Raw genomic sequence first — 18973 nt, 5'->3', positions numbered from 1 at the left:
ACACAGAGCTGCTCAAGGAAGCCACTCTGTATGGGTCCATTGGATAGCACACCCCTGGGAGACCTCAAAACTACTGACTGGACAGGTTCCAAATTTTGGGGGTTTTTTTGTTTTTGTTTTTGTTTTTTTTTTTTGGTTGTTTGAGACAGGGTTTCTCTGTGTAGCCTTGGCTGTCCTGGACTCCCTTTGTAGACCAGGCTGGCCTCGAACTCACAGCAATCCGCCTGCCTCTGCCTCACGAGTGCTGGGATTCAAGGAGTGTACCACCACCACCTGGCAACTTATAAATTTATTAAATGTTTCTATTTGTTAGCACAAGGGAGCAGAGGTAGAAAGATCTCTGTGACCCAGGACCAGGCTGATCTACATAGAGTGCCAGGCAGCCAGAACTAAATGATGAGAGCCTATCTTAAAATGAAACAAAAAATATATTACTAACTTGAGAGAAATAGTCTTCCACTGATATGAGGCCCCCCTAACTGGCTATCTAATACTAGGTGGTCAGTCCTGAAATTATACACATACAGGCTGAGCAGGTTGTGTTTAAGTCTGTGCTGCACACACATAAATGTAACAATAACAAAGAAAAAGAGACCATAATTTCCAAAGAGATGGGAGAGCTCATGAGCAGGACTAGAGAGTAGAAAAGGAAAAGTGATGCAATTATATTTTAATTGTGAAAGACATACACTTTGACCAACATGTTTATAATCCTTTTGTGTAAACAGTTCCACTGCCTCTCTCCTTTTTTTTTTTCTTTTTTTCTAATTTTGGATTCTATGATAATGACACTTTAAAATATTTTAGGTGGGAACTGGAGGGATGGCTCAGAGGTTAAGAGCACTGGCTGTTCTTCCCAGCAACCACATAGTAGCTCACAACAATCTATAATGAGATCTAGTGCCTTCTTCTGGTGTACATGCAGGCAAAACATTGTGTATATATGATAAATAAATAAATCTTTAAAAAATTTTTTTAGGTCAGTAATTTACTAGATGCAGTATATTGAGGCTATATAAACCATTTTATTTCTCCTAAAACATGAAATTTGGAATTAATTTTTAAACCAATGATGAATAGAGCTATAACTTACATTAAATACATTCAATCAAAATAAATTTGTTGGGCTAGAGAGATGGCTCAGAGGTTAAGAGCATTGTCTGCTCTTCCAGAGGTCCTGAGTTCAATTCCCAGTAACCACATGGTGGCTCACAACCATCTATAAAGTGATCTGATGCCCTGTTCTGGGCTGCACATGTACATGCAAGCAGAGCACTGTATACATAATAATAAATAAATAAATAAAAATATTTAATAATAAACAAATAAAATTGTCAATCCAGTGAATAAGTGTTGAAAAAAAAGAATATACCTTGTACTGTGTCTTTTCTTGGGGGTGGTGGTTGTACAGAAGCAGGGTGGGAATTCTCCTGAAAACAAGAAATGAAGAAGATCAACATAGGCATTCATTCAAGATAAAAGTAGCAGTTCTACCTGAAACCCTCTGATTTGGCAACTCAGAAAGATGCGCAGCAGAAACAGTACAACGCACTGAAGTACTAAGACTTCCTCTACAGAACAGTAATCAAAGTAAGAAACACCCTGAATGCACGCACAAAAAAGTGAAATAGTGAGCCCTAGGTGGCTCACACTTTTAATCCCAGCACTCAGGAGGCAAAGGCAGGTGGATGGATCTCTGTGAGTTTGAGGCCAGCCTGGTCTACAAAAAGAGTTCCAGAGCAGCCAGGGCTACACAGAGAAACCCTGTCTCAAAAAAAAAAAAAAAAAAAAAAAAAAAAAAAGAAAGAAAGAAAGAAAGAAAGAGAAAAAGTGAAATAGTGAAATCATACCCTCAATCAACAATAATGTGAAAACACATGAGAGACTTGTGTATATACCAGAGATATGTGATTATGTATGTATAAATTTCAGAATACTGAGTATAGTAGCTTAAATATTTTGTTTTCTTTCTTGTTTCTTGGTTCTTTGAAAACAAGAGTCTCACTGGGCCCAGTGGCGTATACCTGTAATCCCAGCACTCTGGGAGGCAGAGGCAGGTAGATCTCTGTGAGTTTGAGGTCAGCCTGGTCTACAAAGAACAGCCAAGGCTACACAGAGAAACCCTGTCTTGAAAAACTTTAAAAAAGAAAATAAGAAAGAAAGGAAGAAAGAAAGAAAGAAAACTAGAGTCTCTTTATGTAGTTCAGGCTGGCTACATATGTAGATATGGGCACATTACAAACATAAACTCTTGATGTCTGTTTTAGGTTACACAAAAAAGTGTCTAGGATTATACATAACAGTATCCATTGGATAATGGATAGAGAAGAGATATTCGGAGTTACACGGTTTCAAATTTTAGTGACCATGCATACCTTCTATATCTATAAAGGGAAAAGCCATACATACTGATTAGGACACTGGGCTCTTCAACACCTCTGCATCAAAACGCTACTGGCTTGTTAATCTAATAATGGAGTCAAGTCTAAATTCCAGGTGCAGCTAAATAAGGAAATTGTTTTTCAAGATTGTTTTACTATTTGCTCTTTCCTTCCTTTTGATTTATTTATTTTACTTTCTGTGTATGAGTGTTTTACCCATGTGTTTACATATATCATGTACATGTCCACAGAGGTCAGAAGAGGGTATTGAATCCGCCTGGAAAGGGAATTGTGAATGGCTCTGAGCCACCATGTGTTTCTGGGAACTGAACCCAGGTCCCGCACAAGAGCAGCTAGTGCTCTTAATCACTGAACCATTTCTCCAGCCTCATCTTTTGCTATTTCAATCATGCCATTTCTCATAATAATTGAAGAATAAAATACCACACATGACATGTGTGCCTCTTTCTTTAATGGCACTGGGGATTAAACCCAGGGCCCCGAAATATGGTAGGCACGAACTGAGTTCCACCCCAGCTCTGCTCTTATGTTTTATTTTGAGAACATCTCATTCGCTAGGTTGCCTAGGTTAGTCTTGTGAACTCATTCTCAAGGCTCTGAATTTGTATTCCACATGCCTCAGTCCTCCAAGTGCTGGGATTACAGGCCTGAATCAGAGAAAAACTTAACAAATGATTTCAGTACTATAGCAGTCTTTCTGGGAAGACTATAGTAGTCATTAGTTATATTGTTAGTAACATCTCCTAAATTGATCTAAATTGCAACTATTTCCTGGCAGAAATGTGCTAATATGACAGACCCTGAACAGCCTACTAAAGCTTACATATTTGCTATCACTTTTACTTTTTCTGTATTGACACATGTTATTAACATTTAATCAGCCCTTTGCTAGTTAATGTTGTTTATCGACCCTGTTCTTCCATAGAACAAAGTACACTAAGGCTGGAGAGTTTGGCTCAGTGTTTAAGAGTACAAGCTGTTCATGCACAAGACTCAGGTTCAGTTGCCATTACTCACAATGCTACTCACAACTGTCTGTAACTCTAGTTCTAGGGCACACGATGCCCTCTTCTACCATTTATGTACGGTACTGGGCACTCACAAGGTACACTTACATATACACAGGCAAAATACTCATACACATAAAACTAAATGGAAAAAAAATCCTTAAAAAAAGAAACCAGGGAAGCCAGGCATGGTGGCAGACACCTTTAATCCCAGCACTTGGGAGGCAGAGGCAGGTGGATCTCTAAGTTCGAGGCCAGCCTTGTCTACAGAGAGTCTAGGACAGCCAGAAGTACAGAGAAACCCTGTTTCAACAAACTCTCAAATTTCTTATATAGAAACTTCATGTCTGATCCTTCCGTTCAACTACTGTCATTATCTATGGTACCAATTGACATGAAATATATTCTTTAGTTAGTATCAAATCCTCATCTCCACAAGTCTGGTTTGGTTGTGTTGTTCATTTTCTGAAACAGGGTCAAACTAAGCTGGTCTGGAACTCATTATGTAGACCAGGCCAGTCTCTACCTCAGAAATCCATCTGATTCTGCCTCCCAAGGGCTAGTCTAAAGGCATGTGTCACCATGCCCGGCCATGGCTGCCTTGGACAATCTAAAATAAAAATGTCAAGGAATGCTAGAAAGTTTAAATCACTATAATCCCTAGTGATAACAGAGTTCTCCCTGCTTCTGTTTACCTAGTTTTGGATTTCCTGCCCTTCAGTCATGACTGTAAGATCTAAGACAGGTATCTTACTCACACGTAAGGTGGATACCCGCCTCCCATCCTAAGAGCAGTTTAGACAGGAACAGCCACCACATTATGAAGATGCTTCTGAAGCAAGTTCTCACAGACTCAAGCTCACACAGCTCATGTTCCAGAGTGTTGCTGCAGCTTTAGTATCCCTTCTTTCCTCAGCAGGATGCTGGCTCCCCCTAGGTACGCTGTTCTGTTTCCCTGCACAGGAAAACTATGTGCTGCCACAGAAAAACCAATTACCACCAGGTTTCATGACAGTGACCATCTCCCCCTACCCCTCCACCCACAACTTACTAAAATGTAACATATTGAAAAGTACTTTTTGGGGAGAGAAAAGCTATTATAATCATACAATCATCTATCAGTTTTTCTTTTTCAAGGTTTCTTGAAAAACAAGGTTTTTCTGTGTAATAGCCCTCGCTGTCCTAGACGTGCTATGTAGACCAGGCTGGCCTTGAACTCACAGAGTTCCACCTGCCTCTGCCTCCCAAGTGCTGGGATTCAAGGCGTGCGCCACCATGCCAGGCCATTTATCATTTTTTCAATGACATTTTCATTGTTATTTTACAAGTTTTGTTATATACATTAAAGACTTTGAATTTATTCGCACCTTTTTAAAAATATTTATTTTTATTATGTTCAGTTATGTGTATATGTGTCTGTGTGTGGCTATGACATGAGAATGCAGGTTTCCGTGTAGTTAAAGGCATATATACATGTGATCCCCTGGTGCTAGAGTTACAGGTGGTTCTGAGCGTCCCCAGTGTGGGCTGTGAAGACGCTGAGTGCTCTGGAAGGGAAGCCAGTGCTCTTAACTAGCTTTCCCTTGTTTTCTTCATACTATTGCAACTGTCACAGTCTCTCTGTGTGTGTTTGTCCATAGATGTTTGTATTTCTGTGTGGCAGGTCCATGTGTGGAAGCCAGAGAATAACTTAGGGTATTGTTCTTTTAGGTATTACCCACATTTTTGTTGAGATAGGGTCTCTTACTGGCCCGAAACAGCTGCCCAGCAAACCCAGGGAGGGAGGATTCTCTGTCTCCCGAATGGTGGATTACAAGTATATGCCACCATGCCAGGTGTTTCATGCCTGGGTTCTAAACTAACTCAGGTCTTCATGTTTGCATGGCAAGCACTTTTACCAACTGAGCATGTTCCCAATTCTTGGCCATTTGTTTTGTTTTTTCAAGACAGGGTTAGCCTGTGTAGCCCTGGCTATCCAATCACTCTGTAGATCAGGCTAGCCTCAAACTCAATGTTATTTCTGCCCTTAGCCCTCAAGTGCTGGGATTAAAGGAGTGTGCCACCAAGACCAGCCATTTTTGTTTTGTTTGTTTCAAGACAGGGTTTCTCTGTGTAGCTTTGGCTGTCCTAAAACTCACTCTGTAGACCAGGCTGGCCTCTAAATCGCAGAAATCTGCCTGCTTCTGCCTCCCAAGTGCTGGGATTAAAGGTGGGCACCTTTTGTTTTTTGTTTTTTTAAAAAATGATTTATTTATCTTATATATATTGGTGCTTTGTTTGCATGTATGCCTGTATGAGGGTGTTGAATCCCCTGAAGCTAGAGTTACAGACAGTTGTGAGCTGCCATGTGGGTGCTGGGAATTGAACCTGAGTCCTTTGGAAGAGCAGCCAATGTTCTTAACTCTTGAACCATTTCTCCAGTCCCATTGGACATATTTTTTAAAACATGGGTCCTAGAAGTCAAATTCAGGTCTTCATGTTGTTAACACAAAAAGTTTATCTTCCCTACTTACCCCTCAGTTGCGCGCGTGCGCATGAATGTGTGTGTGTGTTTGTGTGTGTGTGTGTGTGTGTGTGTGTGTGTGTGTGTGTGTGTGTCTCCCCCGGGTGCTCATGCTCTGGCATTGCAGTTCTGGGGATTGAACTCAAGTTGTAAGTACTTTACTGATTGAACAGTCTCCCTAGCCCCTGTGGTTTTGTTGTTGTTTTAATTTTATTTAATACATGCTCACAAAAATATTTGACACTAGTTGAATATCCCTAAATCCAAAAGTCCAAAACCTGTTCCTTTTTTTTTTTTTGAGACAGGATTTGTCTGTGTAGCCTTGACTGTCCTGGACCCATTTTGTAGACCAGGCTGGCCTTGAACACAGACTTCCGCCTGCCTCTGCCTCCCTGAGCACTGGGATTACAGGTATGTGCCACTGAGCCTGGCTCAAAAGTCCAAAATCTGAACTGAGCTAAAATCCAAAGATTTTTCTTCCTGAAAAAGATTATTTGTATATATATGTGGGTTTTGCCTGCATGTACAATCAGAAGAGGAAAACAGACCTCATAGTAGTACAGTTACAGATGGCTGTGAGCTCAGGTCCTCTGGAAGAACAACCAGTGCTCTTAACCACTGAGCCTTATCTCTAACCACCCCCTCAATTATTATTATTATTATTATTATTATTATTATTATTATTATTATTGTCAATACTCCAAAATCCAAAAACTCTAATGTCATTTCAGATAAGGTACCTCCAAGGCTGACTTCCTAGCAGGAGAAATATCACCTTTGCTCTTCACTGTCAACTTTGGCTGGCAGAGTAACAGTTAGCTCTTGTCTATTGGTGATATTACTCACATTTCTTGTAGCTCTCTTGGACACTTTAGGAACTTCAATTTGTCGAAGAGTCTGTGAAATCTCTGCAATGCTTTTATGTCTTATTAGTGCATTTTTCCTTTTAAAAATAGAAAATAGAAAAACACACCAAATAGAGTAAATAAGTAGTTAGGTTTGCGTGAAACCAGTATCTAAAATGAAGGCAGCAAGGTAAATGTTATAAGCAAACTGAAATCCTAATCTAATTTCACAACAGGTTCCTGGTTCCTAGATATCCATTGTAGACAGTAAAGAAGGGCTTTGTAAACCAAAACAAACACCACATATTCCCTGAGTAATAAGATAAAGTGTTGGATGCCATTCGGAGGGACCACCCGAGAGTTGTCTGTGATTCTGCTACAAGGGCAAATGTCAACTCACTGCATTAGATGGACAAAAGCAAGACTGTCTGCAAACTTGCCCCTACTCTGAACTTAACAATAGTGCAAATAACTGCTCCCATGCCTTCATGCTCACCTTCTCTTCTTCGCTGATCTGGTCCGCAGCTCCTCCAGTTGCTCAGATTCAGTAATGGCTGGCACTGATCTGTGAGTGCTGGATGAGAGAGGTGGTGACTTGCTCTCTTGAGTCATAGAATCATCACTAAAAAATTCTGTAGGAAGGACTGCAGCCAGCCTCTGAGGAATCTTTAGTCCCAGGCTGTGGTACAGCTGTCCAACTGTCCCTGGGATGGAGTCAATATACCTGTGGAATATAGGGTTAAATACAAAACTGAGTCACCACCTCATCCCTCCATCCCTGCACCCAGCATAAACATGACTTGTAGTCCTTAAACTCACAATCTCAAAATCTCCTCCAGAAACTCTGACAGGTATGCTGAGTCCTTGGTGAGGCACACCATGCGCAGCAGATTTGTCACCTGGGAGAGATTAAAGAGAGTCAGCACACCCTCTGCTGGAAAGCCAAAAGCAGGAGTGCATGTTCTCAGGGCAGCAGCCATGGACTTACCTCCTCCACTACTTGCTCCACCTCATCTGTGCTTTCCAGTATCGAGGGGCACTGCTGACACATCTCCAGACGAAGAAACACCTGGAGCTGGCACCTTGAGGAAACAACATGCTTGGTCACATCTCCTTTGACTACCACTTACTGAAAACTCTTTGTTAGAATAAAGATCTATGTACATAAAGAACAATGACCAGGCATAGTGGCCCATGCCTTTAATCTCAGCATTCACAAAGCAGAAGCAGGTGGATCTCTGTGAGTTCAAGGCCAGCCTGGTCTAGCACAGCTAAGGCTCTTCCACAGAGAAACTCTGTCTCGAAAAGCCAAAGAAAGACCAAGAATTAGGAATGGAACTCTGTGCTAAAGCACATGCCTAGTATATATAAAGCCCTGGATTTCATCTCCATTACTGAAAAAGAGAAGGGGGGTGGGGTAGAAGGGAAAGCCATGTATAGATAAGGGAAACCTGGGGGTGTAGCTCAGTTGGTAAACTGCTTATCTAGCATGCCTGAGGCGGTATATATGATTCCCAGAACTACATAAACTGGGCATGGTGCTTGTGAGGTGGAAGTAGGAAGATATGTTATTCAAGGCCAGCCTTAGTTACATGGCAACTCTGAGGTCAGTCTGGGCTCTATTTTTAAAAAAAAAAGGGGTGGGGGGGGGCGAGGAAGGGACAGATGGAGGGGAATAAGTCCAGAAAGAATCCAGTGCTTTCTCTAATTATTGGTATGCTTGCTAGGTGACTCAAACTGCCCATCAGAACATCATAAGGATCACTAACAAAAGCTAACCTCAGAACTCTGCTTCGGAGTCATGGTAAAAATAAAGTGGTTTCTTACTCTCTGACTTTGTCTTCTTTATCCATCTTTCCTCCTAGATTCTGTCGGAGAGTTTTGCTGGTTTTAAAGAGGTTACTGTTCACATGATTCAGGCAGGTCACCTGCAAATACAACGTAATTATGCAGGAAAAATGGTTACTTATGTCTAGTTTGTTTCACAGTTAACTATTGCCTTATACACTTCCCTCTTCTTTCATTTGACTGAAAACCACTGAAATGAATGTTTTCCTTTGATATCTTAAAGAAAATGCAGGTGAAAAAAAAAAAAGAAAAACAAAAACAAAAACCAAAAAACTATGCACAACCAAGTAGACACAGCAAGCCTGTAGAGTTGAGCTGTTAACTTTCTTTGGGCTGTACAGACGGCTCAACAGTTAGTGTTAAGAGCAGATCTTGCTCTTGCAGAGGATTCCTAGCACCTACGTTGGACACTCACAACCACTGTTAAGCTCTTGAAGATCAGACAGTCTTCTCCTGGACTCTACAAGCACCAGCATACACACATGCACATTCAACACACCCTTGCCATACATATGCATCTGCACACAAAGAAAAAAGAAAAAAGAAAAGAAAGAAAGGAAAAAGAAAAAGAAAAAGATCTATCTCTGTGTGTGGAGTCCTGGCTGTCCTAAACCTTTTTATGTAGACCAGGCTAGCCTTGAACTCAGTGAGAGCCTCCTACCTCTCCTAAATGCAGGAATTAAAGGAATGTGCCACCACACTCAGCTGTATACACTTAATTAAAAAAAAAAAGTTCCATAAAGCAGTGATATCTGTATAGAAAAAGTGCCACCAAACATGAATAAAGGCAATAATGTATTCTAAAACAGTAGTGTGTAGCCCTGCTAGAGTTATATGAGGAGTTTTAAAACAAATTAATGCTCAAGTCCCAATACAAAAGACCTGGGGCTCATCTGCAGTCTAGAAAGACCAGACACTAACATTACAAACAAAACAACAGGGCTGGAGAGATGGCTTGGCGATTAAGAGCACTACCACTCTCTGTGCTTCCAGAAAATCCAGGTTTGATTTCCAGCACCCACTCAGCAGCTAACAAATATCTGTAACTCCAGTTCCAGGGGACCAGTGCACACAGTATGCAGACAGAACACTTAAACATAAACATAAGATCACAAACACACACACACACCTAAATGGATGATGATGATGATGATGATAATAATAAACCAAAACAACAAGTGATTCTGAAGAGGAGCTAGGGTTAAAACCATTGGTTTAATTCATGTAGCTAACATGTGACACAGATTATAGCACTCTTATTAGGACAGCAGTCCACTTGGATTTCTGCCTCCAGTTTATCAGGCTCACATTCTGCACCTAAAATTGTACCCAATTCTTTACTCATTTTTCTTTTTTAAAAATATTCATTTGTCTTTATTTTATTTTATATGCTTTGACTGTATGTACATCTGTGCACCATATGCATGCAGTACCCAAAAAGGCCAGGGGAGGGCATGAGGTTCCCTCAGAACACAGCTGAAGTTAAACCTGGGTCCCCCCCAAGCTCAGTCAGTGCTTTTAACCACTGAGCCATCTCCAGCCTACTCATGTGCAGTCACATACAGCATAATGGAAACTCTCCAAGGTATGTGCACTAAACCACCAACCACCACCAAGCACAACATCTATGGCAACGTTATCTAGACTTCCTTACTTCTAATTCCTTGACGTCCTTCGACTTTAGGAATGCTTTAATGGTTGAGACCATATTCTGAGCACATGAATACAACGTGATTTCTCCCGTGGCCACAGTCTTTTGGTAGTTGTCATGTATGTAAGACAGAAGCTCCTCTTCAGTTTTAAAATCTGCTGTGTGTGGGAAAAAGAACATTTTGTCATCATATTCAGATCAACTCTGTGTATCATTTAAGGGTTTATCCATTGGGGAGAGAGACTTGTCTTTAGGAGAAATCTAATTATGTCTGCATTGCCATGACTGACTAGCATGTAGTGTGTAGATGCTATGGATGATGTTAAACATCCCACAGTGCCTAGCACAGGCTAGCAAGAAAGGCTATCACATCCAAGATGTCACTGGTGCCAAGGCTGAGAAAGAATAGAGATTAGTGATTACTCTAAGGGCTTTGCAAGTGTACATAATAAAAATTTAAGGTCAAGAAAAAAAATGTTAAGTGTCTTTGTTCGTTGATGACATGATCTTCCATGTAGGAAATCTGAAAGAACAAGAAAGCCGGGCAGTGGTGGCACACACCTTTAATCCCAGCACTTGGGAGGCAGAGGCAGGCGGATCGCTGTGAGTTCAAAAAGTGACTCCAGGACAGCCAAGGCTACACTGCCTCGAGAGGAAAAAAAAAAAGGAAAGCTCCTGGAATTAATGAGGGATTCTAACAAGGTTGTACGAAACAAAGTTAACCACAAAAGCTGCCACTTTCCTAAATACTAGCACTTTACAAGTGGAATTTGAAACTAAAACTAGATGTGGCTCAGTGGTTAAGAGCACTTGCTGCTTTGCACCTAATGCCTACATGGCACCTCACAACTACCTGTAGCTCCAGCTCTAGGCGATCTGAAGCCCTCCTTTGGCCTCTGCAGGTACTAGGCACACATGTGGTGCAAATATATAAATGCAGGCAAACACATACACATATAGAATACAAATAAATCTTTAAAAACACATTATTATTTTAGCATGCAAAAAAAAAAGTAGTCAGGAATTAAATCTAACAAAATATGTATAAGATCCATATAAGGAAAACTACAAAACTGTGGAAGGACTCAAAGATAAAATAAATGGAAGAATCCCTACGCTCATTATAGGCAGGCTTTACACTGTCATGTTTTCTTGATCTATAGAGTCAACGCAGTCCACTGACAACCTCAACAAGTTAATCTGCAGATACTGGCAAACTGATATTAAGTTTTGACTAGCTGGGCGATGGTGGTACATGACTTTTAATCCCAGTACTTAGGAGGCAGAGACAGACTGATCTTTGAGTTTGAGGCCAGATTGATCTACAGAGTGAGGTTCAGGACAGCCAGGGCTACACAGAGAAAGGACAAACAAACAAAGTTTAAACTATAAGCCAACTCAATGCTGAGAGATAAAATCAGAGTACTGAAAACTACCCAACTATAAGACTTACTGTATGTGTGGTATCAGAAAAACAAACACAAACCAATCAATAGACAGAATAGAGTTCAGTATTAGACGCCTAAGTACAGTCAACTGACCTCTGACAAAAGACAAAGGTGATACAGTGAATACAAGATCAATAAATGGTGCTAGAACTGAGCACCCAGATGGGAAATAGTAGTTTCAGATACAACCTTTTATCCTTCACAAAGATTAATTGAAATGAGTCAGTCACAATATGAAAATAAAAGGTCTAAGACTGCTAGAAAATAACAAAGAAAATCTAGATGAGCTAGGAGAAAGGAGGACTAGGAGTTTAAGGCAAGACTCAGCCACACAATAGGCTTGAGGTTAGCCTGGGCTACATAAGCCATAAATTTGGAGAAGATATCTGTAAATGGCATCTGACAATCACCCATTATCCAAAATATACAAAGACCTCTTAAACTCAGGAACAGGCTGAGAGTGCCTGCTGCCAAACCTGATGACCTGAGTGTGATCGCTAGGACCCACATGGTGGGTAGAGGACGAGCTCCCACTAACTGTCCTCTGACCTCTACATGTACACCGTAACATGCATACGCATACATTTACATATGAATATAAATTAAAATGTTGTAAAAACAATCATTTAAAACTCAACAGTATGGCTATCTGAGGGTCACAACTCAGTTGCAAGCTATGGGGACCTGATCTCCCAGCATCAGTATTTTAATAAGCCACGCTTATAATCCAGTTCTGGGGATGGAGACAGGTGGGTCCTTGGGGCTCACTAGCTAGCCAGCCTAGTCTCTCAGCACACTCCAGGCCAATGACAGAGCCTACTGGGCATGGTGGCACACTGGGGAGGTGGAGGCAAGAGGATCGGAAGTTCAAGGCCAGGCTCGGCTACAAAGAGTTTGAAGATAGCCTAGATTATATGAAACCCTAGTTCAATAAAATATATTAACTAAATAAACATTTTAGAAAGGTGGATGGCTCCTGAAGAATGACAGCTGAGGCTGTCCTCTTGTCTACATGGAGACAAATCCTAGTCTAGTCTTCACTTCCCTAAACAATCTCAATCTATTTCTCCTCTCCCATCCCTCCCCCTCTGTTTCATTTTATTTATTTGAATATTTACATGAGTTTCATATAGCCCAGCTGTCCTCAAACTTACTATTCTGACCCTCCTGCCTCTACCTCCCAGTGATGTTACATGGGTGCACCAGCATGCTTAGTTTGATGTGGTTCTATGGTATCAAACCCCAGGAGGTCACGAATACGAAGCAAGCACTCTATCACTTGGGCTAGATCCCCCCAGCCTCTAGCTCTCTCCTAACACAGACACCAAATGCTCTAGCATGAGTGAATACCTTTAAGCTTTGAACTTCTTAATACTCTTCCTCTATCTTCCAGTTTATCTGATGTTCTGCCAACAACTGTCTTTGGGAGCCCTTTCTCCACAGCCGTATCTGGACTACCATCTGGATGTAGCTTCTGAGCCTTGACATTCAGCCTTGCCACATTCAGCATCTTCAGGGAACGGGACATGGTATTCATCTTCTGTCTCACCGGCGTTCGAGGGATACCACCTGCCAACACATCAGCATGGGAAGAAGCGTCAAGCATCACTTCTTTGGAATCAGAAACTCTCCAAATACTATGAAAAAACACTAGAAAGAAATCTCTTTCCTTCAGAAATTATCTGAACCAGGGAGTTTTTAACCTGCTTCTACCTATAATACTGAGTAAACAAGTTCCTTTTACTGAATTTTAGAAACTAAATATCTCAACAATCATTTTTTTTTTAAAGATTATTTTATTTGGGGGGCATGATTCTTTTGCCTGCATGTATACATGTGTTCCATGTGCGTGTCTGGTACCCAGGGAGATCAGAAGAGGGAGTTACAGATGGTTATAAGCTGCCATGCGGGTGCTGGGAACTAATCCTGAGCCCTCTGCAAAAGTAACAAGTGCTCTTAACTGCTGCTGAGCCATCTCTCTAGCTCCATCTCAATGATTCTGACACAAAGCAAATACCAAACACATTTCAATTTGGTGTTGCCTAACAGTCAGAGTGCTGATGAGACTTTTCTTCTTTGCAGTGCTAGGGATAGAGCACATAGCTCCGCCCCTAGGCAAGTTGGTGCCTTTTCTGAAACAACTTAGCAGTCTGTGTCAAAAGCAATTTTCACTTTTTTACGCAGTACATTTTAACACAGTAACTCTTTCTTGGAAACTGCTGCTAAGGAAATCTCTCAGAGTTTATGAATGATATATGCCATAGTATTATTTTTTTTTAAAGATTTATTTATTTATTAAGTATGCAGTGTTTTGCCTGTATATACATCTTCATACCAGAAGAAGGTACCAGATCTCATTATAGGTGGTTGTGAGCCACCATGTAGTTGCTGGGAATTGAACTCAGGACCTTTGGAAGAGCAGGCAGTGCTCTTAACTTCTGAGCCATCTCTCCAGCCCCTATCACAGTATTATTTACGACAGAAACTGAAAACAATCTATACTTTCAACAGCATGAGAGAAGCAGAATGACTAAAAAGGCAAAGTCGGTCTAGGGATGTAGCTCAGGGGTAAAACATTGCCTACCATGCCTGATACACTGGGCTCAGTTCCCAGTATAAAGCAGGGGCGGCAAAGAAACTGCTGGGCAAATTATTTGTAAACAGTATAAGAAAAAAAAAAAAAAAGCCAGCCTGGTCTACAGAATGAGTTTCAGGACAGCAGGGCTACATAGAGAAACCCTGTCTCAGAAAACAAACAAAATGGTACAGTCTCAAAGGGAAAAGAAGACTGCCTTAAAAAATAGGGTTTCTATGTGCATACGTTTCTTTCTGCTGCGATTTTGATTAACCACAGTAGAGTCTTCATGAGCGTTTCTCTGGTAGAGCTCAGAGAGGCAGCGTGTTAGCTCACTTTCAGTTTTGGAGGCTTCTTCATTATCAGGTGAGGCAGCCTGTAATAACCTGTAAGACAAGGCACACAGTATAAGGCCTAATTTCGACTTCACAAACCATCAGTCAGAATACGTGCAGGGCTATCACTGTCACACACGCACACTAGTCTTCAGCAGACTCACTGTCCACAGCAGTTGGATGCTAGAGGTTTGTTGCCCTTTTCTCCTTTCTAAAGTGGTGCTGCTCGTTTGAAAATAACTTTTCAACTAGAAAGCAGAGAATACAATATAAATAGGTAGAGTGTACCCAGATTCAAGATTAAATTCTTGTTAATAGTTATAGCTGCAGACATAGGTAAAGCCCTGTTCCATCTTTCCCCTCCCTCCCCCAGGTATTTTTAGGCTTGCTTTCATTTTATGTATAGACAAACAGTGGTTTCTATTTTCTATGTTGTAAATTTTATATAAATATCACAATTTTACTTTCTGTAATTGTTCATACTCAATATATTTTTCATTTGTATATAAATAGCCCTAGTTTATTCATCTTTACTAGTTTTATCAAAAGTATATGACAGTTAGAGGGATGGCTCAGTGGCTAAGAGCACGCATTACTCTTTCAGAGGACTCAGGTTTGGTTCTCACATGGTGGCTCAAACCATCTCTACCTCCAGTTTCAGGGGACAACTCTGGACCCTTAGGGCATCTGCACTCTTGTGACATATCCACATGCAGGCATACACACCTATATACAATTTGTCCTGGTTATGTCTTTCTAATAAATTTAAAGTTATATATACATATATATATTTGGGGACTGGAGAGGATGGGTTTTTGAGACAGAGTTTCTCTGTGTAGCCTTAGCTGTAGACCAGCTCTGTAGACCAGGCTGGCCTCAAACTTACAGCTTCACCTGTCTCTTCCTTCCAAGTGCTGGGATTAAAGGCAATGTGCCACCACTGCCCAGATTCTTTTTTTTTTTTTTTAATTTACTAGACATTTATTATTGTATTTCCTAAAAGATTAAAATCTAATTGTTATTTGTTGGATAGCCAACTATCACATTATTACTTATTAAACTGAATCTATCTTTCCTGCTGGCTCACAATGCCACCCTTGTTTGTTATATGCCACATTGCCACAAATTCAGGCCTCACTGTCTAGACGCTTTACACTCTTCCACTGGTTTCTGCTTATTTGTACACTAATGTCAGACTGCCTTATGTACTGTAGTTTTACAGAAAATCTTCATGTCATGAGAGGAGGAACTTTAGTTTTGCTCTTAGACTTTCACCTTTCTCCATCTTCTCTTACACTTATTCCTAAGCACCTCAGTTTCTCTTCCAGGGCTAGATGTCAAACCCACGGCAGTGCAAGCACTCTACCTGAGCTATACCCTAAGTCCTCTTAGTGACTTGTTAACATAAGTCTCATTTCTTGGGAACTGTAGTTCTTAAGACCATAATTTCAAGGGATCAAGTCTATAGTTCATATATGATAGTTTCTGTTTGTAGTGGACATACTATTAATTTTACACATTGTTTTTTGTATGCAGCATCATGGCTGGATTCTCTTAGTTTAATCATTTACCTATAAATTCAATTGGACTATCTATGACAATACCCATACATTCAATACTTAGAGACACTTTTCAGAAATAATGTAAAGTAAATTTGTACACTGAAAACTACACTAAACATATGCCAGTTCTTCCCCAAATTTAGCTATGAGTCTATACATACCCAGTCAAAATTCCAGCAGGCTTTTAAAAAAGCAAATTAATAGGCAGATATTACCCCTGCCCCCACCCCCCGGGTGTGTGTGTGTGTGTATACACCTGTGTACATGCATGCAAAGACCAAAGGAGAATGCTGGGTGTCTTTATATATTGTTCTCTATCTTTTCCCCCCCAAAACAGGGTTTCTCTGTGTGACAGCCCTGACTGTTCCGGGCTCCCTTTGTAGAGCAGTCTAGCCTTGAACTCACAGCAATCCACCTGCCTTTGCCACCCAAGTGCTGGGATTAAAGGCGTGTACCACCATGCCCAGCTTCCACCTTATTTTTTAAGACACTATCTCATGTGTGGCCACAACTAGCTTTTATGTGGTGCGGGGGATTTGAACTTGGGTCTTCTCACTTTTACAGCAAGTGCTCTTACCCATTTCCCCAGCCCCAATAGGCAGATCCTAAACTTCACATAGACATCAAGAAATGTAGAATCAAATAGAAAATAAAACAAAGTTGAGAATACTTACCCTATCTGATTTAAAGACTTGAAACTATAAAGCTACAGTATATGGTATCATAGTACACTATTTTAGGCCAGGTGGTATAAACATAGTTTCTGGACACTTTAGTTTAGAAAAGTGTCTAAACAATGGTGATCAACTGACTTAAAAAAGTTCAACTAGAAAAGAATTCTAGCAATGATACTGGAACAAAAGAATAACTATCTGAAAGAGAAAAAACCCTCAGTTTTACCTTTTAATAATAATTTGAATTTCTACTATATCTTTTACATTTCTTTTCTTTTGTTTTTTCTTCTACATTTCTAATACTGTGTACTTAGGTCCTTTAATGTTTTCAGTTGCCTAGTCTTGGACTTTTCTTTCTTTTTTATTTATTCTGTGTGTGTGTATGCAGACATAGGTCCATGATTTGTGTGGCGGTCAGAGCACACTTTTGTGGAGTCAGCTCTATCTTTCCACCTTTCACACGTTCCAAAGACTAAAAAAAAAACAAGGTCTGTGTGGGAAGCACTTTTGCCTGCTGAGCCAGGCAGGTAGTTTTTTGGTTTTGTTTTGATTTGGTTTTTGAAGACAGGGTTTCTATGTAATATGAACTCTCTCTGTAGACCAGGCTGGCCTCAAACTCAGAAATCCGCCTGTCTCTGCTGGAATTAAAGGTGTGCCCAACCACGTCCAGAGAGGAAAGTAGTTTTAATTTTTCCTTTTCTTCTGGACTAGTTCTTCTAGGCAGTGCAGACTGGCCTCTAACTCTCCATCTGACTAAGTGCTGAGATTACAGGAAAGCACTACCATACCTGGTTCTTTTCCCCCTCTGGGACCTGATTCTTAATAGTTATTAATTTTTTCTTTAGAGAAACAACCAGAAGTCTATAAATATTTCTTTCAACATAGATTAATCTATTGTCTTAGTCAGCGTCCTATTGCTGTAAAGAGACACCACGATCATGGCAACTCTTATAAAGAAAAGCATTTAACTGGGACTTGCTTTCAGTTTGGAGGTGTAGCCCATTTTCATTATGGCAAGGAACATGGCTGCACACAGGCAGACATGGTAGCTGAGAGTTCCAGATCCACAGGCTGCAGGAAGAGAGGTGCTGGGACTGGCTTAGGCTTTTGAAACCCCAAAGCCCACCTTCAGTGACATACTTACTCCAACAAGGCCACACTCCTCATTCCTCTCAAGTAGTGCCACCCCTTAATGGCCATGCATTCACACATACAAGCCTATGGGGGTCATTCTTACTCAAACCACCACACCTATATTACAATTTCAGTTTCTTGACATTTATTTTATTTATGTCTGTGGGTGTATACATATATGCGCCATGGCGCACTTATAAAGGCCAGAGAAAGAAGTTATCCACTTCTTCCACCATGTAGGTTCGAGGGATTGAATTTATCAGGTTTTGCAGATAATGCCTTTACTCACCGAACCATCTTGTCAACTCAAGTTGCTTAATTTCTAACTGATACTTAGTTCTAAATGTTTCCTGATTCTCATGTATTTTATATAGAAAGACAAATAGTGCAGTGGTTACAATAAGAATGGCTCCCATAGACTCATATATTTGAATGCTTGGTACTCAACTGGTGGACTATTAAGGAAGGATTAGGAGGTGTGGCTTGTTGAAGAAGTTATATCTCTAAGGGTGGCCTTTGAGGCTTCAGCTCTCTTGATCAGCCTTCAACTTGTAGATCATAAGTAAGCTTTCAGTTCCTGCTCCTGAATCACGCCTGCCTGCCTGCTGTCATACTCCCAACTATGATGGTCAGAGTAACCCTTGAAATGGAAAGCAAACCTCCAATTAAATGCTTTATTATATGAGTTGCTTTGGTCATAGTGTTTCCCACAGCAACAGGACAGTGACTAAGAGAGATAGATGAATGTTTGTATACTGTGTATTTATTTACATCTGAATGAAATATTCCTCTAAATGCATTTAAAATATGCTTTGTCTATTCTCAGAAATCTACTTTATTTTAAAAGTCTTTTAGTAGAAGAAATTAATGTAGTAATGTAAAATCAGTCTAAAAATGCAGAGAACCACCATAGTGCATCATGTTAGTAAATCTGCAATAGTTAAGACCCGATACTGAGTTATAGAAGGATATGTTCCTTTGGAATAAGC

General features: G+C 40.5%; 1 protein-coding gene across 1 annotated transcript in view; it reads right to left on the bottom strand.

Moving 5' to 3' along the window:
• The window catches only part of TICRR (TOPBP1 interacting checkpoint and replication regulator), a 43064-nt gene that overhangs the window by 11528 nt on the left and 12563 nt on the right, over window positions 1-18973 (bottom strand). Inside the window, 9 exon segments of the mRNA XM_084774158.1 lie at window positions 1373-1430; window positions 6759-6855; window positions 7254-7481; window positions 7577-7656; window positions 7746-7839; window positions 8585-8685; window positions 10260-10411; window positions 13055-13273; window positions 14526-14665. Coding sequence (XP_084630284.1) covers window positions 1373-1430; window positions 6759-6855; window positions 7254-7481; window positions 7577-7656; window positions 7746-7839; window positions 8585-8685; window positions 10260-10411; window positions 13055-13273; window positions 14526-14665 — 1169 coding nt within the window.

The sequence above is a fragment of the Acomys minous genome (assembly GCF_964271855.1).
Source record: "Acomys minous genome assembly, chromosome: 2".
NCBI classification, from domain to species: Eukaryota; Metazoa; Chordata; class Mammalia; order Rodentia; family Muridae; genus Acomys; species Acomys minous.
Note: the sequence above shows the minus strand (reverse complement) of the source record. Positions and strands in the feature narration are given on the sequence as shown.